The sequence below is a fragment of the Giraffa tippelskirchi genome, chromosome 5 (genome assembly GCF_054371585.1).
Source record: "Giraffa tippelskirchi isolate mGirTip1 chromosome 5, T2T-mGirTip1v1.2.pri, whole genome shotgun sequence".
NCBI lineage: Eukaryota > Metazoa > Chordata > Mammalia > Artiodactyla > Giraffidae > Giraffa > Giraffa tippelskirchi.
Window position 1 is genome coordinate 169771000 of NC_137279.1, and position 24783 is coordinate 169795782.

Consider the following 24783-nt stretch of genomic DNA (forward strand, 5'->3'; position numbering starts at 1 on the left):
ATGTTAAAGAGGTTCCTTTTTATTCATAGTTTAAGTATTTTTATCATGAAAGGTTGTTGGCTTTTTAGATTCTTTTTCTGCATCATTTGAACGGATTATGTTTTTTTGTTTGTTTTGTTTTTCCTTCAGCTTATGAATGTGGTATAATGATTCCTCTTTGTTGAACCTCCTTTCAGTCCTGTAATATTCCACTTGATCATGCCTTATACCCTTAATATGTAGCTTATTCCATATTGCTAGTGTTATGCTGAGGGTTTTTTCACCTTTATCTGTAACAAATATAGGTCTCTAGTTTTCTTTCCTTGTGCTCTGTTTGTCTGACTTTGTTATTAGGGTCATAGTGACCTCATAGACTGACTTAGGAAGTGTTTCCTCTTCATTTTTTTGGAAATGTTACAGAAGAATTCGTATTAATTCTTCTCTTAATGATTGGTAGAATTCAACAGCGAAGCCATCTCATTCTTGTCTTCTCTATGTTGAAAGCCTTTTGATTACCCTTTTGATTGCTGATACAATCTCTTTGCTTGTTGTAAGTCAATTTGGATTTTCTATTTTTTTCTTGAGTCAGTTTTGGTAGTTTGTTTCTTAGGGATTTTTCCATTTCATCTGGGATACCTAATTTGTTTTCATATAATTGTTTATAACATTATTTTTATACTTTTATTTGTATAAGGTCAGTAGTGATATCCCTACTTTCACTTCTGACTTTAGTAATTTGAGTCTTCTCTCTTTTATTCTTCGTCTAGCTAGAAGTTTGTCAATTTTGTTAGTCTTTGTGAAGAACCAACTTTTGGTCTTGTTAATTTTATCTATTTTTTATTCTGTATTTTATTAATTTTTATTCTAATTTTATTGTTTTCCTTTTGCTGGCTTTGGGTTTAGTTAGTTCTTTTTCTGTTCCTTAAGGTATAGAATTAGATTATTGGCTTGAGATCTTTTGTTTTTTAAAATGAAGATGTTTATAGCTGTACATTCATTTTTGGTAGTGAAAAGATCTTTTGTATGATTTTAGTGTTTGAAATTTATTAAAACTTGTTTTGTGGCTAGGTATAATGTGTTATCCTAGAGAATATTCCATATGCACTAAAGAAAAATACATATTTCTGTTATGTGGGAGTGGCTGCTGCTGCTGCTGCTGTCACTTCAGTCGTGTCCAACTCTGTGCGACCCCATAGACGGCAGCCCACCAGGCTCCCCTGTCCCTGGGATTCCCCAGGCAAGAACACTGGAGTGGGTTGCCATTTCCTTCTCCAATGCATGAAGTGTTGTGCAAATGTCTGTTATATCTCGTTGGCTTATAATATTTTTCAAGATTTTTATTTCATTATTGATCTTCTATCTAGTTGTTCTGTACCATAGTGATTATCTCATATTTGTACAACCACCCAAGCTCTCTTTTGGTTAGTAATTGCATGCATATCTTTCCATCCTTTAACTTTCCACCTAGTTTTGTCTTTGAATCTGAAGTTAGTCTCTTGTAGATAACATTTAGTTGAGTCATGTCTTTTTATTCCTTCTGCTATCTTTGCCTTTTAATTTGTGTGTTTAATCCATTTATATTTAAAATAATAACTGATAAAGAAACATTTAATTGTGCCATTTTGCTGTTTTTTTAATGTGTTATCTCTCCCCACCCCCTGCCCTGTTCCTTCATTACTGTCTTTTGTGTTTGACTTTTTTATATTGTACTGATTTGATTCCTTTCTAATTTCCTTTTTTGTATATTTTTAAGTTTTTCTATTTTGAATTAATACCAGCTTCAGCAGTATATAGCTATGCTTCTATCTCTCTTCCTTTATGCTGTAATCATATGATGTGTCTTTACATATTATGTGCCCATTAACATCAATTTATAGTTATAGTTTTGTGCATTTTTCAGTTAGATCATACGGAAAAAAGAGGAGTTAAAAATCAAAAGCACAGTATAACTGGCTTTTATATTTACCTGTTTACCAGTGTTTTTATTTCTTTGTATAGCTTCCAGCGACTGTCTGGTGTCTTTTCATTTCCCGCTTAGCATGTCTTGAAGCATAGATCTAGCAGTGACGGTCTCCTTCAGCTTTTGTTTATCTAGGAATATATTACTCCCTCAGTTTTGAAGGACAGTGTTTTCCTTTGGTTCACAGTTTTTGTTTTTCACTTTAAATATGTTATCACACTACCTCCTAACCTTTATAGTTTCTGATGAGAAATTAGCTTTTAATCTTATTGAGGATTCCTTATACATGAACTACTTTTCTCTTGTTATTTTCAAGGTTCTTTTTGGCTTTTGATAGCTTAGTCATGGGCTTTACTGGTGGCTCACTGGTAAAGAATCCACCTGCAGTGCAGGAGATGTGGGTAGGCATGGGTTTGATCCCTGAGTTGGGAAGATCCCCTGGAGGAGGAAATGACAACCCACTCCAGTATACTTGCTGGGAAAATCCCATGGAGAGAGGAGCCTGGCAGGCTACAGTCCATAGAGTCACAAAGAATTGGATATGACTGAGTGACTAAGCATGTACAGCTTAATCATAATGTGTTTTGCTATGGGTGTCTTTCATTTATCCTTCTTGGAACATATTGAACTTCATGAATATGTGGTTTCTTATCTTTGGTCAAAGTTAGGAAGTTTTTTAGGAAGTTTTCAACTATTATTTCATCAAATATTTTTCTCTTCTTTCTTTTCCTTCTGAGGCTCCCTGTTCTGCATGTACTGGTACACTTATTGGGGTCCCATATTATCTCTTAGGCTCTGTTCATTTTTCTTTGTGTTTCTGAGAATGGATAATTTTAGTTGGCCAGTCCTCAAGTTCTCTGATCTTTGTTGGGCCTGCCTAAAGTTGCTGTTAAAATCCTATAGCTAATTTTTCATTTCAGTTATTGTACTGTTCAGTTCTAGATTTTTTGGTTGTTGTTTTGTAAAATAATCTTTATCTCTTTATTGATATTCTCTATTTGTTCACCTGTCATCCTTCTGGTTTCCATTAGTTCTTTTTTTTATTGTTTTTATTGAGTTTTTTGAGCGAATTTAAGATAGTGATTAGAAGTCTTTCTCTAGTAAGTCTGATTTCTGTTCTTTCCTCATAGATAGTTTCTACTTACTTCTCCTTTGAATGGACCATCCTTTTTATTTACCCGCATGTGTCATAGTTTAAAAGTGGCATTTAAAATATTGTAGCTTGATAACTTGGGAAATAAGGTTCTTCCCTATTACTTATGGCTTGTGTTTGTTGCTTTCTGTGAGTTGTAGTTTTCTGTTTGTTTAGTGACTTTTTATAAACTATTTTTGTAATTTATTTGGTTATGAGTGGTTTCTGTCTTAATCTGCTAAGGCTGCCATAACAAAATACCAAATAACAGAAATCTCTTTTTGCCCAGTTGTGAAGGCTAGAACTCTGAGATCAAGCCAGTTAATTCTAAAGGAAATCAGTCCTGAGTATTCTTTGGAAGGCCTGATGCTCAAGCTGAAGTTCCAATAAAAATTGGGCCATCTGGATGGGAAGAGCTGATTGAGTAGAGAAGACACTGATGCTGGGAAAGATTGAAGGCAGGAAGAGAAGGTGGTGACAGAGGACGAGATGGTTGGTTGGCATCACCTACTCAATGGACATGAGTTTGAGCAAGCTTCAGAAGATGGTGAAGGATAGGGAAGCCTGGTGTGCGGCAGTCCATGTGGTCTCAAAGAGTTGGACACAACGAGCGACTGAAGAACAGCAAAACCTAATTACCTTCCAAAGGCTCATCCCCACACATCATCACACTGGGCCTTAGGACTTCAGCGTATAAGTTTGAAGGGGGTTGGGGGACATAAACATTTTGTGTGTAACAGTATCTGAAATCTCTTTTTCTTTAGCTGCTAGTGTTGTGAGAGAGATTTCCTGAACACCTAGAGTAACAAAGAAAATAAGAAGAAAGAAAAGGAAGAAAGGAAATTCTTTCCTAGTCTTTGCAGGCTGTCTCTGTGTTGGGGCACTGTAACACTCAGCTGGGCTGTATGAAACTCCACGTTAGCCTTCATTTCCTGCTTATGCTAAGCCTAGAGATGAGCCAGTAGTTTTCTATGAGTAAGTGTCTCTTACCTTGGACATGTGCATGTCCTTCTAAATTCCCCAAATGTTTTTCAGTGCCCTAATTTCCCAAAGAAATTCACTTTCCAGCTTTTTCTCCAGATTTTAGACGTGTGTTATTTCACTTAACTGTAATATTTTGTCCCAAAAGGCAGTGGATTTTTATTTTTTTTCTTTTTAAATATTTATTTTTATTTACTTATTTGACTCTGCTGGGTCTTAGTTGTGACACGTGGGATCTTTAGTTGCAGCATATAAACTCTTAGTTGTGGCATCAGGGATCTAGTTCCCTGCCCAGATACTGAACCATGGACCCTTACATTGGGAGCACAGAGTCTTAGCCCCTGGACCACCAGGGAAGTTCTTGTAGTGGATTTTTCATTTTCCTTAAATTTTTTTTCAAAGAATTGCCCCTTGATAGCTACTTTTCTCTCTGAAGAGATCCAAATTGATCAAAGGAGAGTGCCTTCAATCAGTCCTTGAGGTAGCCCCACACAGGTCACAGTAGACAAACATATTCTTTGAAAACAAAGTATACTCTGCTCCCTGTAGAACTAGGGTCAAGGGTCCAACCATTGGAATGTGGGCTAGTGCATTCAAGATTGTTATAGACCCAAGACTGAAGAAGGGGGAAATAAAAATGCCTTAAGGTTTTCATACTGTTTTTAAGTCACCTTTATCTTGTTTCAGTATTTGCTTGGTTGACATAAAGCTTTCACCACTTTTCAGAGTTTTGGCAAACTTGATTCTGACAGTTATTGCTCAGTTGATTTATATTTCTGTGGAGGGATGGGCTCTAAGAACTACCTCCCCACTTTTTTCTTTTTCTTTTTTTGAAGAATAGTAATGTCATTGAAAAGGTGTATTTTTGCTTGTAATTTCTGTGGTTAGACTTGCTCTCTACTCCTGTAGTTTTTCTTTCTACTTCCTCCTATGTAACTTTTGCCCTATCTTAACTGTTTTTCAGGTCAGTTCAGTTCAGTTCAGTCGCATAGCTGTGTGCGACTCTTTGCCACCCCATGGACTGAGCACGCCAGGCCTCTCGGCCCATCATCAACTCCCGGAGTTTACTCAAACTCATGTTCATTGAGTCGGTGATGCCATCCAACCATCTCATCCTCTGTCGTCCCCTTTTCTCATGAGTAGTAGTTCTTTTTTTTTTTTAAACTTTTTATTGATGTGTAGCTGATTAACAATGTTGTGATTGTTTTAGGTGAACAGTGAAGGGGCTCAGCCATACATATCCATGTATCCATTCTCTTCCAAACTCTCCTCCCATCTAGGCTGCCACATAACCTTGAGCAAAGTTCCCTGTGTTGTACAGTAGGTTTTTGTTGGTTATTCATTTTAAATATAGCAGTGTGTATATGTTGATCCCACACTTTGTAACTGTCCCTTCCCTTATCCTTCCCCCTGACAACTATAAGTTTGTTCTCATTAAGTCTGTGAGTCTTTTTCTGTTTTGTAAGTTTATTTGTATCATTTCTTTTTAGGTTCTACATATAAAGGATGTCATATGATATTTCTCCTTTTCTGTCTGACTTGTTTAACTCATTATGACGATCTCTAGGTCCATCTGTGTTGCTGCAGATGACATTGTTTCATTCTTTTTAATGGCTGAGTAAGAACTATATATATGTACCACATCTTTTTTATCCATTCCCCTATTTTTTTTTCAGTTGAAATATGATTTTCATTTTTATTTTATTTTTTAAAATTTATTTATCTATTTTTTTACTTTTTACAATATTGTATTGGTTTTGCCATACATTAACATGAATCCGCCATGGGTGTACATGTGTTCCCCTTCCAGAACCCCCCTACCACCTCCCTCCCCATCCCATCCCTCTAGGTCATCCAGGTGCACCAGCCCTGAGCCCCCTGTATCATGCATCGAACCTGGACTGGCGATTCGTTTCACGTATGATAATTTACATGCTTTATTGCCATTCTCCCATATCATCCCGCCCTCGCCCTTTCGTGAGCAGCTTAGACCTGGGAAGTACAGGCAATCCATTCCCCTATTGATGGACGTTTAGGTTCCTTCCTTGTCTTGGCTGTTGTGAACAGTGCTGCAATGAACATTGGGGTGTATTTATCTTTTTGGATCATGTTTGTTTCTGGATATATGCCCAGGAATGGATTGTGGGGTCATATGATAGCTCTGTTTTTAGTTTTTAAGCAACCTCCATACTGTTCTCCACAGTGGCTGTACCAATTTACATTCCCACCAACAGTATAGGAAGGTTCCCTTCTCTCCACACTCTCTCCAGCATTTATTGTTTGTGAATTTTTTGATGATAGCCTTTCTGGCTGGTGGGAGGTGATATCTCATTGTCATTTTGATTTACCTTTCTCTGATAATTAGTGATGTTTGACATCTTCTCGTGTGCCTCTTGGCTATCTCTGTGTCTTCTTTGGAGAAATGTCTGTTTCGGTCTTCGTGAGTGGTAGTTCTTAGTAAAGTCCATTTTATCAGTTTTTTTGATTGTACTTTTGCTTTTGTATCTAAATGTCACAAATATTTCCTTCTAGAATAGCATTAGAAATAGAATGAATCATATACGTAATAAATTTTTTTTAGTGTTCACGTTAAGAAACAAAAAAGAAACAGGTAAAATAAATTTAAATGTGTTTTATTCAAGCCAGTATATTTTATTTTTAATAATTATGTTTGTTTATTTAGGCTGTGCTGGGTCTTTGTTGCTGCGTGGGCTTTTCTCTAGCTATGGGGAGCAGAAGCCACTCTCTCATTGAGGTGCGTGAGCATCTCATTGCAGTGGCTTCTGTTGTTGTGGAGCACGGGCTCTAGGGCGCATGGGCTTCAGTAGTTGCAGTTCCTGGGCTCTAGAGCACAGACTCAGTAGTTGTGTTGTGTGGGTGAGCTTAGCTACTCTGTAGCACGTGGAATATTCTGCGACCAAGGATCTAACCCTGTCTCCTGTATTGGCAGGTGGACTCTTTACCACAGAGCCACCAGGGAAGCCCTTCAGCCAATATACTTTAAATGATTATTTCAACATTTCTTCATTAGCACAATTATTAATGAGATACTTTCCATTTTAATCTTTGTACTAAGTCCTACACTGGTATGTATTTAACACAGCACATCTTAACTCAGTTGAACTACACTTCAAGGGCTCACCAGCCATATGTGTGTAGTAGCTACCATATACAACAGTATAAATCTAGAGGCTATGTAGTTTGGGGTTTTACTTTAAGTCTGTTATTTATTTATTTATTTAGGTGTGTATGTATTTGTTTATTTTCCACTGCATTTGTTACTAATATAAAAAAAGTTAAAATAATTCGTTCTCAGTTCTCCAACGGCTCTTATTCCTCCCTTTTGCCCATACAACTCCGACCTCTTTCCTTAGGGCCGGTTCAAAACTGAATCTGTTCACTGCCATTTTCATAGACAACAGTGAGTGCCACGGATTTAGGGAAAGAAGGTTGGGAGTAGGCAACAGTACTGTCTAGGTTCTACCCAAAGATAGGCTAGGGGGAGATTCACAGAATTCAAGCAAAAGGGCTGGTGACCTCACAGAGATGTAATCTTAAGTAAAATGGGCTGAAGAGGACATAGGGTAGGCCCATCTGATACTTAGAGGACATCTCTTGGGCCTATGTAAGACCCAAAGAAATTGGCACTGGAAGAATGGGGAGAACCAGAAAGGCAGTCTTGTGTTAAGTTTCATAATTTTTCCATGTTGGGAGGTGGGGAAAGTCTAGACAGTACAGTGGCCTCACTCAATTGGGGAGAAAAGAGTACTATACTGTTGAAAGTGATAAAGATTATGTGAACACCAAGAAAGGCTATGAGGTGACACACAGTTTCACAAAGTATACTGACCAGAGACCATAGTAGTGGGGATCATGCTATTGATGCAGAAACTATGAAACTTGAAAACAGGAAGTGTAGCCATTCAGGGAGTATGACTACCAGTCATTCAAACTTGACCTGGGATCAGACCAGCTGGTGAGTTTCACAGAGTAGCTGACACTATTGGGTGTAGGGGTTGTGACATATAAAGAACTTTAAAAAAAGCAGCTAGAAGAAGGGAACTGCTCTCTGCCTCTCAGGTATTAAGGGTAACCCTGGAGGCTGGGTGGACAGATGAATAAGAAACAGCACCAAAGAAGTTTCCTGTTCAGCAGTCATTGGCTAGGGGGAAGAGGATCCAGGAGGCAGCTGAACAGAGCAAAGGATGGGGTCCTGAAAATGAGTCTCTGGAGGCTGGATCAGAAGTATGTACAGTGTGCACCAGTGATGAAACACAACTTTGGACCCCAAATGAGGGAGGTGGCCAAGGGAGTGGGTGTCACTGACTGATGGAACAGCCCCACAGTAGCCATCACAGGGCCACAGGGAAGTATATGGCCGGTAGGTTACAGAGGGCCGTGGGAAGGCACAGTCTCACAGAGGAGGTCCATTGATGCCTGGGTGGTAGAAGACACAGAGATCAGTCCCCATATGAACAATGGACCTTTTTGGCAAAGCGTCAGCAGACAGGGCAGGTGAATCTTGTCTTTCATAACCTGGGGTCCATCCTTGGATGGGCAGGTATTCTTAGTAAGAGACCAGCTTGTGAGACTTCAAGGGTTTCTCCGCTTTTTGCAAAAGCCTCCCTGGAGAGATCCCTGTGGCCTGGTCCAGGAAAAGGCAGTTCAGCATTGGCCCCCTACCAGCTGTGACCACATGAACCAGATCTGAGGCTTAACCCTTCTCCCTGCCCCAGGGAGGAGATGGGAGACTGAGCAGTGGTGGAATCATTGTTTGCCTTGATCCTGGAGGACCTGTGTGAAGAGCTGACTTGGGGTCACCAGGGTTTTCACTGCCATGACAGGAGGGCCTCGAAGGCTAGGTAGTCTGATGGGACTTTTAGCCCTCTCCAGTCTCCTCCTGCTCTGGCAGTGAGGGCTGCTGCTGCTGTTGCTTTCCTTTCAGCATTGTGGTTCTGGCAGTGGCTGCAGTGAGTATTTTGTCTGTTATTATTTTGAGTTAATTTTTGAATCAAGTGCGAACTATGGATCAAAGTTCATTTTTTGAACACATGATTGTTCATCAGAAGCTGTTTAATAGAAGTTGTCCTGGGCTGATAGAAATGTAGTGATCATCCTGGGCTCCAATCAGCATTTAAACATACTTTATTACTTTATTCCCATGGAGTGATGGGACCAGATGACACGATCTTAGTTTCTGAACGTTGAGCTTTAAGCCAACTTTTTCACTCTCCTCCTTCACCTTCATCAAGAGGCTCTTTAGTTCTTCACTCTCTGCCATAAGGGTGGTGTCATCCGCATATCTGAGGTTATTGATATTTCTCCCGGCAATCTTGATTCCAGCTTGTGTTTCTTCCAATCCAGCGTTTCTCCTGATGTACTCTGCATATAAGTTAAATAAGCAGGGTGACAATATACAGCCTTGACGTACTCCTTTTCCTATTTGGAACCAGTCTGTTGTTCCATGTCCAGTTCTAACTGTTGCTTCCTGACCTGCATACAGGTTTCTCAAGAGGCACGTCAGGTGGTCTGGTATTCCCATTTCTTTCAGAATTTTCCACAGTTTATTGTGATCCACACAGTCAAAAGCTTTGGCATAGTCAACAAAGCAGAAATAGATGTTTTTTTGGAACTCTCTTGCTTTTTTGATGATCCAGCGGATATTGGCAATTTGATCTCTGGTTCCTCTGCCTTTTCTAAAACCAGCTTGAACATCTGGAAGTTCATGGTTCACGTATTGCTGAAGCCTGGCTTGGAGGATTTTGAGCATTACTTTACTAGCATGTGAGATGAGTGCAATTGTGCGGTAGTTTGAGCATTCTTTGGCATTGCCTTTCTTTGGGATTGGAACAAAAACTGACCTTTTCCAGTTCTGTGGCCACTGCTGAGTTTTCCAAATTTGCTGGCATATCGAGTGCAGCACTTTCACAGCATCATCTCTGAGGATTTGAAATAGCTCCACTGGAATTCCATCACCTCCACTAGCTTTGTTCGTAGTGATGCTTTCTAAGGCCCACTTGACTTCACATTCCAGGATATCTGGCTCTAGGTGAGCGATCACACCATCGTGATTATCTGGGTCGTGAAGCTCTTTTTTGTACAGTTCTTCTGTGTATTCTTGCCACCTCTTCTTAATATCTTCTGCTTCTGTTAGGTCCATACCATTTCTGCCCTTTATCGAGCCTGTCTTTGCATGAAATGTTCCTTTGGTATCTCTAATTTTCTTGAAGAGATCTCTAGTCTTTCCCAATCTGTTGTTTTCCTCTATTTCTTTGCACTGATCGCTGAGGAAGGCTTTCTTATCTCTCCTTGCTATTCTTTGGAACTCTGCATTCAGATGGGAATATCTTTCCTTTTCTCCTTTGCTTTTCGCTTCTCTTCTCTTCCCAGCTATCTGTAAGGCCTCCTTAGACAGCCATTTTGCTTTTTCGCATTTCTTTTCCATGGGGATTGTCTTGATCCCTGTTTCCTGTACAATGTCACGAACCTCTGTCCATAGTTCATCAGGCACTCTATCTATCAGGTCTAGTCCCTTAAATCTATTTGTCACTTCGACTGTATACTCATAAGAGATTTGATCTAGGTCATACCTGAATGGTCTAGAGGTTTTCCCTACTTTCTTCAATTTAAGTCTGAATTTGGCAATAAGCAGTTCATGATCTGAGCCACAGTCTGCTCCTGGTCTTGTTTTTGCTGACTGTATAGAGCTTCTCCATCTTTGGTTGCAAAGAATATAGTCAATCTGATTTCGGTGTTGACCATCTGGTGATGTCCACGTGTAGAGTCTTCTCTTGTGTTGTTGGAATAGGGTGTTTGCTATTACCAATGCGTTCTCGTGACAAAACTCTATTAGCCTTTGCCCTGCTTCATTCTGTACTCCAAGGCCAAACTTGCCTGTTACGCCAGGTGTTTCTTGACTTCCTACTTTTGCATTCCAGTCCCCTATAATGAAAAGGACATCTTTTTTGGGTGTTAGTTCTAGAAGGTCTTGTAGGTCTTCATAGAACCGTTCAACTTCAGCTTCTTCGGCATTACTGGTTGGGGCACAGACTTGGATTACCGTGATATTGAATGGTTTGCCTTGGAAACGAACAGAGATCATTCTGTCGTTTTTGAGATTGCATCCAAGTACTGCATTTTGGACTCTTTTGTTGACCATGATGGCTACTCCATTTCTTCTAAGGGATTCTTGCCCACGGTAGTAGATATAATGGTCATCTGAGTTAAATTCACCCATTCCAGTCCATCTTAGTTCGCTGATTCCTAGAATGTCGACGTTCACTCTTGCCATCTCCTGTTTGACCACTTCCAGGTTGCCTTGATTCATGGACCTAACATTCCAGGTTCCTATGCAATATTGCTCTTTACAGCATTGGACTTTGCGTCTATCACCTGTCACATCCACAGTTGGGTATCGTTTTTGCTTTGGCTCCATCCCATCATTCTTTCTGGAGTTATTTCTCCACTGATCTCCATTAGCATATTGGCCACCTATGGGAAATAGATGGGGAAACAGTGGAAACAGTGTCAAACTTTATTTTTTGGGGCTCCGGAATCACTGCTGGTGGTGACTGCAACCATGAAATTAAAAGACGCTTACTCCTTGGAAGGAAGCTTATGGCCAACCTAGATAGCATATTTAAAAGCAGAGACATTACTTTGCCAACAAAAGTCCATCTAGTCAAGGCTATGGTTTTTCCAGTGGTCAGGTATGGATGAGAGTTGGACGGTGAAGAAAGCTGAGTGCCGCAGAATTGATGCTTTTGAACTGTGGTGTTGGAGAAGACTCTTGAGAGTCCCTTGGACTGCAAGGAGATCCAATCAATCCATCCTAAAAGAGATCAGTCCTGGGTGTTCATTGGAAGGTCTGATGTTGAAGCTGAAGCTCCAATACTTTGGCCACCTCATGCGAAGGGTTGACTCATTGGACAAAACCCTAATGCTGTGTAGGATTGGGGGCGGGGGGAGAATGGGACGACAGAGGATGAGATGGTTGGATGGCATCACCGACTCGATGGACATGGGTTTGGATAGTCTCCGGGAGTTGGTGATGGACAGGGAGGCCTTGCGTGCTGCAATTCACGGGATTGCAAAGAGTCGGACACGACTGAGCGACTGAACTGAACTGAACTGTTACTTTATTGTCTTTTACTTCAGTGTAATGGTAAGTTATATTGTAATGAAGAGTTTTCAAACCATCTGTGTAAAATGCTTAGAAGTGTTAGGCATTTAGTGTCTTGGCTTTGTTCACATACCTGTTCAAACTTAAATTGCACATTATGCTGTTTATTTCTTTCAACGCTAATTAACCTCTCATTCCCAAAATTCTATCTAAAATTCTTACTTTGTTTTCAGGCATGTACTGGCATTGAAAACATTGATGAAGCTATTACATTGCTTGAACAAAATAATTGGGACTTAGTGGTAAGTGCTTTTTTCTTTTTTCCAGCTTTATTGAGATATACTTGAGAAACAACATTGTGTAAGTGTAAAGTGTACAGTGTGATGATTTGATGTACATATATATTGCAAACTGGTTACTACAGTAAGGTTAGTTAACACATTCATAGTTATGTGGTTTTTTTTTGGCTGAGAACTTATAAGATTACTCTTTTAGCAACTTTCAAGCATATGATACAGTATTGTTAACTATAGTTACCATGCTATACATTGGATCCCCAGAACTTATTCATGTTAAAACTGGAAGTTTGTAACCTTTTGAACACCTTTACTCATTCTCCACCCACACCTAGCTACTATCACTTTACTCTGTTATGATTTGGTTTTTTTTGTAGATTACACATATAAGTGAAATCATGCAGTATTTGTCTTTCACTATCTGACTTATTTCAAGTGCTTTTTTCTTTATCTGGGCTTCTCTGATGGCTAGGATCGTAAAGAATCTGCCTGCAGTGCAGGAAATGGGGGTTCGATCCCTGGGTCAGGAAGATCCCCTGAAGTAGGAGATGGCAACCCACTCCAATGTTCTTGCCTGGAGAATTCCATGGACAGAGGAACCTGGTGGGCCTTACTCCATAGGGTCGCAAAGAGTTGAATACAACTGAACAACTAACTCATTATCTTGACGATGAAATTTTATGAATTCTTGAATGTCTTTAGCATTACTTATAGGTGGTTCACCATATTATACATGGTCTACCTATAATTCTAATCTGAATGAGGACAATCTGAATGTCATATATTTAATATGAAGTTCATATTTAGTTCAGTATTAAATTGCTAAATTATTATGAAATCTTAGGTAATTTCAATTATCTTTAAACTTCTCTTACTGTATATTAAGGTTCATTTTCCCCTGTAGTATTGTGGTAGAGATGTTTGGAAGGAGAGAGAAGTCAAACTTGTTGAATGTCTGAATAAGTCTACTTGATGTTTCTCCTCCTCTTGGGGTGGAGGTGGGGGTGCCTCACTGATGATTACTCTTTTCTAAAGCTAGTAAAGAAGTGGCATTGTGCTGTGGTTTTCCTTATGAACTTCAGGCAGTTTATTATAGAAATGGTTTAGTTTTTTTTTTTGGAGGGGGTTGGGCAGTAACAAAGACGGCAAGGCCCAGCATAGCACTGCACATTGACAAAATTGTATTTTATTTACAACTGCAAAGCAAACTAAAAATAAATCATACAGTAGTATAGGAACGGTGTTGGTTGTGTTGGGATGACACAGATATCTCTCAATGCCGTTGAAATCCTAAAGAAGTCTAAATTAGAATTTTGAAGAAATGTTAATTTTCAAAAGTCAAAACTCAAGATAATAATAGAGCTTAGATATATAGCTATGTTCAAGTCCATACATGGATTTATATTATCAACTTAATTATCTATGTGTTTTGTGTAGGTTTACCACTATTAATTTATAAAGGATAAATTAATAATCACTTCTAATTCCATCATTTAGAGATAGTTATTGTTTAACTTTTTTGTGTATGTTATTCCAGAATGTTTTCTTTTAATTATACGATATAAATTTTTTTGTTTAGTGCAAATTATAGTTTTCTACTCCTACCGTTTTGTAGTCTGAGTTTTTCACTGAATGGGCTATCATGAATATCTTTCTGTTTGAGTAAATGTGACTGTTCATCATTCTCTCTAGTGTTTAATGTTTGGCTGGTGCTTTATGGTGTGATTATAGCAGAGTAGTTTGACCAGTCAGTCTTGTGCTGTTAGATAGTTAGAATTTCTGTGATATTTTGGAATTATATACATTAGAAGACATTCTTGTACATTCATCCTTGCATATTTAACCTACTGTTTTCCTGGAAGACAGTGAATAAGTTCAATTAATAATTTGAGTTTCTGGGTCAAACTATAAACATATTTTTAGGCTTTTGGATAATTATAGTTATACTACCTTCCAGATTGGTTGCGCTAATTTAAATTTCTACTGACTTACATACATTTTTAAGATTGCCTGTTTCATTATCTTATTTTTTCATGGTTTAGCACTTGTCAAAGTTTATAAATATTTGTGTGGCCTGACTTCAAAACCATGCTTTCACCACTGTGATTCTCTTAACAAAGCATGATAGAGGTGTCATATTCCTGATTTCTATGTGGTGGAAGGGGGAAAGGACAGTAGCTAATTTGAAATAATACCACCAGGTTTCTTGTCTTGAAACTTCTTTTGCAATAGCAAGAACATTGCTTTATTTAGTATGTATATTTTTAGAGTATCTCTTGGAGAGGCTGATGCAAATTACTGGTTAAGGTTAAAAATCTCACTAAGCCACTCATGAATGGTACTGGAGTAAAGGGAGGTTGTATGTTGGGAGTAAGGGACTGCAGGTCTTGGAGGTAAGAATTACCATTTTGGGGGAATGGATAGAAGTTCTTTCCTAGTCTGCTTCATATTGGTCTGTTTCATTAGTTTTGAAGGTTAAATTCTTACTAGATCTGGATATTTTCTCAACCCAATAATCTAGAATATTGCAAGAGGAGAATTTTCCCAGGTAGTTAAATTTGAATGATACAGGTATTCTCCAACTGTGAGTTAAAATTTGGAAAAATATTAAAATAGCATTTGGACTAAAAACACTGATGCTATCTTTCTGCAGAAATGCAATCTCATCCTTGTTGGGCCCAAACATCCTTTGTTGGGCCATCTTTCACAGTTTTAAACTGGCTTTTTTTTTGAAATATTTGTCATAGCTGGCTTTTCTTTGCAAATAATCCACTTTTATCCACAGTAAACAGTTGCTATGTTGTGTAACTGTCTTACTCTGTAAAAGTCCTCATTTACCTTGTTTTTATGTAGTACTCACTTTACATTGTGGTTTTTAAAAAACAAATCAAGTATTTTGAATAATCCATTACTAGTTCAAACTTTCGTTAGGATGATGAAACTTTTTATGTGGTATTTTATATATTTTGTCTGTGCATTGTATTTTGTGTTTTTAAATTATGATTATCACTGCTTTGTATTTTATGGGCCTTGTGGAAGAGTTTGTATAGTTTAAGCTTTTAACTTAGGACATGTTTGTATTTTAAATTTGCTGTACGTATCAGTTAGACATCTCCTCCAGTGTTTTTGTGCATATTTTACTAGAGATGTGGAGAGGAATGTAAGTTAGGCGTCACGGTCTGGAATTGTAATGAGATTTAAAAAGTCCAGTAACAGAAAACTCATTCTGTTGGTACTGAATGCTTACAGTTTACCCAGCTTTAAGTTTGATACAATGGAAGCTTAAGAACATGTTAATACTATATGGTGTCTGAAGTGTACTGAAAAATTGATAAGACAGGTGGTCTTTTATACATGCATATTATACTAAGAAATGGGTATAACTTCCTGAAAAAGTAATGATTGCAAATATTGTTGCCATTTTATAGATTTAGACATACAAATAAAAAAGAACTTTATATGAAAGCCCAGTCCTAGCAACTTTAATTATTAGTCACTTTCTCTGATCCTGTACATTATTTTCATTATATAGCTATCCACAGAGCAGTGCTTCCAAACCCAATGTTTTAAGTGTCTTACAATTGACTGCTTATTTTGGGGACGACTGCAGGTTGGCTTATATATGCTAAATTCTGAAAACAAAATAACATTAATAACATTATAAAAACATTAACTTTAATAATATTGGTAAGCATCTTGAGATAATGATCTACTGGATGTGAATCCTGTAGTATTACTCCCCGTATCTCTATCTACTTCAGACTTACATTTTTCACCTTGTCTTGCATTTTTAGTTAAGATTAATGTCATTGCAGTGATTCCTTCATTGCAGACAAGTATTTTCAGTGTACATCCAGAAAGGTGAATACCTAAGGAAGAATTATTAACAATGAATTAGAATCTTTTACCAAAGGATTACCTTCTTACATGGGAATATGCTACATGATCACTATATATTATAAATTATAAATTTGGGCTCCAGTATTGACCCACTGCTCATATTCTGTTTTCAGTGTAGAAGATTTTGGGCCAATGGAGAGTGGTAGTCTGTGCAGCTTGTGTTTATTTTGAGTAATCAAAATACGAGGCAGCTAACTATCATGGTAAACCCATTGTATTCGTCTTGAATCAAGGGCCCTGACTTTTCAAACTTCTTGTTACAATTTTATTCAGTATGGCCTAGGCCAAGTTACTTCTCTCTGAATGTCATATAAAATTAAGGAATTTGGACTAGTTTATACTCAATATCTCTGAAACATTAAATATTTATGAAGAGTCTGTTTATGTCTGAATTTCTAATAATATTCTATAAAAAGTCAATTATGAATTATAGTACAAGTAAATATTTTAATGGAACTTTATAAGTTTGAAATACTTGTGTGTATTATCATTTTGATTAATCCTCTTAACAGCTTTATGACATAGATAATGGACAAGATGCTGTGCTAGTTGTTTCATGGAAGGTCTATATATATGGAACTCCTTCAATAAATTAAAATTTCCACTGAGCTCTAGGAGATCCAAGGGAAGCTATTTGACGTATACTTAATAACCCAATGCTAAGTGAAATAAAGTACAAGTAAACATTAACCTAGCCATACTACATTTTAAGTACTCCATGCTCTTTGGAAATGATTTTTGAACTTTGCACTCAGTTTCTGCTCTAATTTGCTGCCTGTGCTGACATAGCTGCTTTGTTGAAGAAAGGCTCTATTCAGAGTGCTTGTATTTATCTTTAACTACATGTCCCAACTTACGGCAAGAGTGAAACAAATCAGTGTGTCCAATTTTGGATCATTACTGAATTTCTAGTCTTCAAAAATAATTTTGTATTAATAGAAGTTTATAGTAAAGACAGTAAATCTAAAGAGTCAAACTCAAGGAAAATTATACACATAATCTGTCTCATTTTGAGATTCATTGAGGTGCTTTGAGACATTTCCATTCCACCAATTTTCACTTTTGAAGAAATGTGTTTTAATAATTATCCTGAAATGTGATGAACAATTTCTTCTTCTACCTTACTCAAGATATGGCTATAGAGTTCCTCGAATGTGCATTGCTTTGCTACTTTATACAGTGTTATGAACACCTGCGGTTTTATGAATGAACTAGTCTAACCAGTGACATAATGAGTCTCTGTCATCGTCAGAAAGCAGCCAAGCATTGAGTGCTGGGCCTCATCAAAGGCCATTAGACACTGGCTTATATTTACACAGATCTTTGCTGTGACAAAAGAGATTTTACTGTGAAGGAATACCTTATCATATCAGTTTCTCCTCCTTTGCTGTAGCCTTCTTTGTTTACCTTGTTTTATGGAACTATAAGCCCTTTAAAATTCTACAGAAGTTTTCAGTTTCTCACTTTGTAATTTGACCATCATCCACCCACCTCTACCTTCTCTCCTTTTATTGAGGGTCTGCTTTGTGCTAGGTATCATGTCAAGTGATTTACCTACATTATTTCATTTAATCTTCCCAGCAGTAGATATTGTCTTTAAGGTAGCTAGGTAGATATCATCTTTATTTCATAGATGAGAAACTGAGGCCCAGTGCTTTAAGTAAATTGTTCATGCTCATTCAGCTAATAAGGGGTAAAACTGTGGTTTTGAACTCAGGTTTCCCCTTTAAAATTTTAATAGCTTTAATATTATAGTTTTAAGGTTACTAGATTTTCTGTAGTGTGTTAATCTTTTCTGAACTCCTGTACTTTTCTTTCTGTCACTCACAGCTTATTTCACATTGTCAAATGAAAGAGCTTTTGCTATAGTTACATAATGGTAATTTAAATATGTTTATGCTCTGATTTCAAATAGGTTCTAATATTCTGGAGGAAAGGAATTATATTTCTTATTATATTTTGTTTTAGCACATGGTAGTTGCTTACTAAAATATTTGACTGATTTTGTTGTTAGCATACTTATTTTTAAGTCTATTTTCCATTTCCATTATTTGGATATTGGAAAAGTCTTTGCTGTTTAGACTTGTGACTCTTACTGCTGTCAGTCTTCCTTATCTGGCAAACATAAGATTTGAGGAAAGAGGGAGGCCCAGTTACATAAGGAATAGATTGGACTGATTTCATTATCTTACGAATAAAAGTTAGATGGTTTCTACCTGTTGTGGCTTTTTGAGAAGTATTATTCACAAATAAATCCTTTTCTTTGCAAGTTTTTTTCTTGGCATCTCAAAAAATTTTTTCACTCCTATTTATTTCTGGTTGTACCATTCTACCGTAAAGAAACCTCTAATCCAACCTATTTGAAGTTTTTCACAATTCTGCCTCTCAGGAGAAAACTAAGTGTGATAAAAGATCACTTCTACTTAATGTATAATGAAGTGGGTATGAAAGAATTGTTTTCTGCCTTTCAAAGGAAAACTTGAGTTTTTACAAACATGAAATTCTCAGTTTACTAAACTTACAGTTAATGGTTCACATTATTAAATCAAAACTGTTTGAGGTCCACATTTTCCCCCAGACTGCAACTTAACTTTCTGCTTATTTCGTTATTGGCTTTTGCTTCATATGTTACTTTTCCTTTGGATGTAATCTAGTTCTAGAACTACTCTATTACATAAACCAGACATCTCCTCTTTTATAAAACACATGATAGATAAAAGTTCAGAGGGTTTAAGACTTGGTGAGAATGTGGTATGTTAATCACCCGGCAGGAAATAAATGATATGCCCATTGTTAAGTGAAATTTGGAAATGTGGCCTAATATTTATTGATTTCTAGTACTACTTATCTAACCTATGATTTAGAGCACAGGTACACTCTTCAAATGAGCATGTAGTAAGGAGTCCCCTTACTGCTATGAAATTAAGCCAAAGGCTATGACTTAAACATTTAAAAGAAGATGAAAATGTACATGGTTTTGTTTTTACAGTTGTTCAGTTCAATTAGATGTAGTTTGATCTTGATATTTTACAAAGCTTGCTAACTTACAAGTTAACTTCATTTGAAAAATGGGTTTATTTTCAACTGATTGCCTTGATGTTATATTTAACTAATTTATTTCTGTTACTGGAAGTGGTTTAAACAAAATATCATTGCAGCAAAATAAGTGGTTTAGTGGCTACACCTGTAAATGTGATGACTTGCTGTTCTTTCTGCTGGTTTCAAGGATTAGCTGACATAAATCAGTATGTGCTTGGAAAGAAAAAGTAATATGGTATTTTAAATTCCTATCTTTAGAACTTTGTAATTATACTGACAATTTTTAAATAATTTGCTACTTAATGACAATATAGTTTCTTAAAAAGTTTAGTTGTATTTCTGTCTTTAAGTAAAATCGTGCTTAAAATGTTCACATAAAAAAAAAAATGTTCACATAAAAACATTTATAGTTCCTTCCTATGTATCCTGTGCTTCTCGTTTTCTTCATTCCCTCTACTTATTTTTCTTATTAAACATTTTTTTTTTTTTCGAGATGAGAATGCTTAAGATCTACTCTCAACAACTTCACTTTCTTTTAATAATCTATTTTTGGCTTTTGTTGTTTGGTTTAGGTTTTGTTTAACATGATATTTTAGTAATTTTTTAATTATATTTTTTGGGGTCCTCATTTAATACTTCTTTCTCTTGTGGGCAGATTTCTGTCAAACACAGACTTGCTGTATGTTTAAAAAAAATCATAGCTAAGCTTAAACTCTCTCCATAGTAAACAGTGATAAACATAGTTTCATAGTTTCTCAGATATTAAGGTACTCTAAGACTAATTATACTCTGTGTTAGTTAGTCACAGGTTCGATCCCTGAATCGGGAAGATCCCCTGGAGAAGGAAATGGCAATCCATTCCAGTATTCTTGCCTGTGAAATCACATGGTCAGAGGAGCCTGGCAGTCACAGTCCATGGGGTTGCAAAAGAGTCGGGCATGACTTACAAACTAAACAATTTCATTATGAATGAGTTTCCATAACTCTGGAGCATGTATAACAATGTGTGTAGGGCATGAGAACATCTAAAAATGCTAGGGACTTACAGAAGAGTTGCAGAATAGTGCAGTGTTCTTGATACCCTTCATCAGACTTGTAATGTTAACATCTTGCATAAACACAATACAATTGGTATAGTACTATATTTTGGTACTGTTATACTGTTGCTACAATACTATTAACTGAACAACAGACTTTATTTGAATATCACTAGATATTCTGTTAATGTACTTTTTTTGGTTCAGTATTTGATCTGAGATCCACAATGCATTTAGTTTTCATGTCTTTCTAGCCCTTTCTAATCTGTGATCTTTTTTTCATGACCATGACACTTTTGGAGACCATGACATTTCAGATATCATGCAATATATTGCTAAGTTGAGATTTGTATGATGTTTCTCATGATTGACTGAGCTTATACATTCTTGGCAAGAATATTGCACATGTAATTTTGTGCCTTTCTCGGTGCAGCTGCTAAGGCGCTTCAGTCGTGTCCGACTCTGTGCGACCCCATAGACGACAGCCCCCCAGGCTCCCCCGTCCCTGGGATTCTCCAGGCAAGAACACTGGAGTGGGTTGCCATTTCCTTCTCCAATGCATCAAAGTGAAAAGTGAAAGGGAAGTTGCTCAGTCGTGTCCGACTTCTAGCAACCCCATGCACTGCAGCCTACCAGGCTCCTCCATCCATGGGATTTTCCAGGCAAGAGTACTGGAGTGGGTTGCCATTGCCTTCTCGGTGCAGCAGAAGGTACATAATGTTAATGTGTCTTATTATTGACGGTGTTAACTTTGACACTTGGTTAAAACGATGTCTCCCAGGTTTCTTCACCTTTGTAATTAGGCAGTATCTTACGAGGAGATACATTGAGACAATACAAATATCTTGTTTTTCACTAAACTTTTTCCCACTAATTTTTTCTCCTCTGTTGATTTATTGTAATATCTCTCCTGAAATTGTTTTTTAGTAGTTGTTGTAGGTTTTAAAATGCAATCTTTAAGCCACCAGAATCTACATTTAAATAATAAGATACTGTTACGTATGTAGTATGATGGTCCTATATCACTGTATTTCCAATTCTTCTCACCTATTTTTGTACTGTTGTTCTCATATATTTTTGGGCTTCCCTTGTGGCTCAGCTGGTTAAGAATCTGCCTGCAATGCAGAAGACCTGGGTTTGATACTTGGGTTGGGAAGATCCCCTGGAGGAGGGAAAGGCTACCCACTCCAGTAGTCTGGGCCTGGAGAATTCCTTGGACCGTATAGTCCATGGGGGTCCCAAGAGTTGGACATGACTGAGCAACTTTCACTTTCTCATATATTTTAGTTTTGCATATGCTATGACACATAATATGTTGCTACTATTTTTCTTAAGATAATTACCTTTTAGAGCAATAAAATATAAGGAAAAATAATTAAATTTTAATTGTGTTTGTTTTATTTCTTTCTGTAGGTTTAAGTTTTTATCTGGTATCATACTTCTGCCTGAACTACTTCCTTTATTTCTGGTAGTGTGGGTTTGCTGCAGTAAGTTCTCATAAGTTTTTTTAGTCTGAGAAGTCTTTGTTTTGTCTCCAGCTTTGAAAGATGCTTTCAGTGGGTATGGAATTCTGGACTGAAAGTTTTGTTTTTTTTTTTTCCTTGCCCTCTGCCTTTTTAAAGATGCCATGCTGTTATCTTCTAGTTTGCTTGGTCTCTGGAGAGAAGTCCATTGCTGTTTTTGTAGTTGTTCCTTTGTATGTAATGTCTTCTTCCTCTCCTACGGCTGTCAAGATTTTCTTTTTGTTTTTCATCAGTTTGACTATGTTCTACCCAAGGGTGTGTGTGTGTGTGTGTAGCTTTTGTAATCCAGCTTGATGTTCTTAGATCTGTGACTTTGAAGATTTTTTTTCTTTTTGAGACTAGATTCATGTAACATACAGTTGAAGTATATAGTTGAGTGGTATATAGTGTATTCACAGTGTTGTGCAACCACCAGCTCTCTTTAGTTGGTTTTGAAAATTCTTGGTTATTATGTTTTCCTGCTCTTTTCTTTTTCTCTTCTTCTGTGTTGCATATATTAAATAGTGTGATTTGGTGTTCTTCACATCTTTAATGCTCTGTTCTGTTTTTCCCTATCTTTTTTTTTCTATATGTTTCAGTTTGAGTAGTTTCTTTAGACCTGTCTTCAAGTTCATTGATTCTTTCCTTGTGTCAATTTTACTGATAAGCTTGTTGAAGATACTCTTCATCTGTTACTGTATTATTATTTTTTTAAATTTCTAACATAGCCTCTTGTAACTCTCTCCCTTTTTAACCCCCCCAAATTTTTTTTCATATGATCTTATATGTTGTCTATTTTTCCCATTAAAGTCTCTAATATTTTGATCATAGGCATTTAAGTTCCCTGTCAATTTTAGTATCCTATCTAAGTAGGTTTCTGATGATTGCTTGTTACTTGCAAATGTGCTTTACATGGCCTTTTGGTATGCTTTGCAATTTTTGTTGAAAGTTGGACATTTTATGTAAGATAGTAGTTGTTCAGTTGCTCAGTCATGTCCAACTCTTTATGACCCCATGGATTGCAGCACGCCAGGCTTCCTTGTCTTTCACCATCTCCCAGAGCTTGCTAAAACTCATATCCATCGAATCAGTGATGCCATCCAACCGTCTCATCCTCTGTCGTCCTCTTCTCCTCCTGCCTTCAGTCTTTCCCAGCATCAGGGTCTTTTCCAGCAAGTCAGTTCTTCACATCCGGTGGCCAAAGTATTGGAGCTCCAGCTTCAGCATCAGTCCTTCTAGTGAATATTGGATTGATTTCCTTTAGAATGGACTGGTTGGATCTCCTTGCAGTCAAAGGGACTCTCAAGAGTCTTCTCCAAGACTCCAGCTACAGTTAAAAAGAATCAGTTCTTTGACACTCAGCCTTCCTTATTGTCCAGCTCTCACATCTGTACGTAACTGCTTGAAAAACCATAGCTTTGACTATACGGACCTTTGTCGGCAAAGTGATGTCTCTGCTTTTTAGTAGATTGTCTAGATTTGTCATAGCTTTTCTTCAAGGAGCAGGTGTCTTTTAATTTCATGGCTGCAATCACTATTTGCAGTGATTTTGGAGCCCAAGAAAATAAAGTCTCTCACTGTTTCCATTGTTTCCCCATCTGTTGGCCGTGAAGTGATTGAACTGAATGCTATGATCTTAGTTTTTTCAATGCTCAGTTTTAAGCCAGCTTTTTCACTCTCTTCTTTCACTTTCATCAAGAGGCTCTTTAGTTCTTCTTCACTTTCTGCCATAAAGGTGGTGTCATCTGCATATCTGAGGTTATTGATATTTGTTCTGGCAATCTTGATTCCAGCTTGTGCTTCATCTAGCCCAGCATTTCTCGTGATGTACTCTGCATAGAAGTTAAATAAGCCGGGTGATACTATACAGCCTTGATGTATTCCTTTTCCTATTTGGAACCAGTCTGTTGGTCCATGTGCAGTTCTAACTGTTGCTTCCTGACCTGCATACGGGTTTCTCAAGAGGCAGGTCAGGTGGTCTGGTATTCCCATCTCTTTCCACAGTTTATTGTGATCCACACAGTCAAGGTTTGGCATAGTCAATAAAGCAGAAATAGATGTTTTTCTGGAACTCTCTTTCTGTTTTGATGATCCATCGGATGTTGGCAATTTGATCTCTGGTTCCTCTGCCTTTTCTAAATCCAGCTTGAACATCTGGAAGTTCATGGTTCACATATTGCTGAATTCTGGCTTGGAGAATTTTGAGCATTACTTTACTAGCATGTGAGATGAGTGCAATTGTATGGCAGTTTGAGCATTCTTTGGCATTGCCCTTCTTTGGGATTGGAATGAAAAGTGACCTTTTTCAGCCCTGTGGCCACTGCTGAGTTTTCCAAATTTGCTGGCATGTTGAGTGCAGCACTTTCACAGCATCATCTTTTAGAGAGGGTGCATCTTTTGCAAATTACCTGTACTTTGCTAGCCATCTGACTATGGGAATTGGAGGGGCATTCTCTGTTTCTGATTGTATTTCAGGCTTCTGCAGGCATTGAGTCCCTGGGCCTTGGATTTGTGGCCTTTGCAAAAGCTCATGTCTCTCTCCAGATATAGTTCTGAGCCCAGCATGTTTTCCTGCTCCTCTTCCTGGGGCAGAGGATTTTTTCCCATTTCTACTTGGGTATCACAAGTGCACCAAGATGACGATGGTTGTTGCCCTTCTCCTCTCAGATTAAGGCTTTTGTTTTGTGGGGGAGATGCAAGAGTCCTGGTAGAGTTTTGTGCCCCTCTCATAATGTCCTCTTTCTTTGTTCTGCACCATAATAGAGAGTTCCTTAGGACTTTGCCATTTATTTATTTATTTTTCCCTCCTCTTTCTTTTTTCCCCCCCTTTCTGTG

The 24783-nt window shown here is 37.5% G+C and overlaps 1 protein-coding gene and 1 pseudogene across 3 annotated transcripts in view; one reads left to right on the forward strand and one right to left on the reverse strand.

Moving 5' to 3' along the window:
• Positions 1 to 24783, forward strand: part of FAF1 (Fas associated factor 1) — a 483348-nt gene that overhangs the window by 44412 nt on the left and 414153 nt on the right. For all 3 annotated transcript variants that reach the window (XM_081485543.1, XM_081485544.1, XM_081485542.1), the window contains exon 2: positions 12408 to 12476. Coding sequence is in view for 1 of the 3 variants with exons in the window: in XM_081485542.1 (XP_081341668.1) it covers positions 12408 to 12476 (69 nt within the window). In the remaining 2 variants the exon portion in view is untranslated. The remainder of the gene's footprint in view (positions 1 to 12407; positions 12477 to 24783) is intronic.
• LOC145507916 (proline-rich protein 3 pseudogene) lies at positions 8467 to 9000 on the reverse strand (annotated as a pseudogene).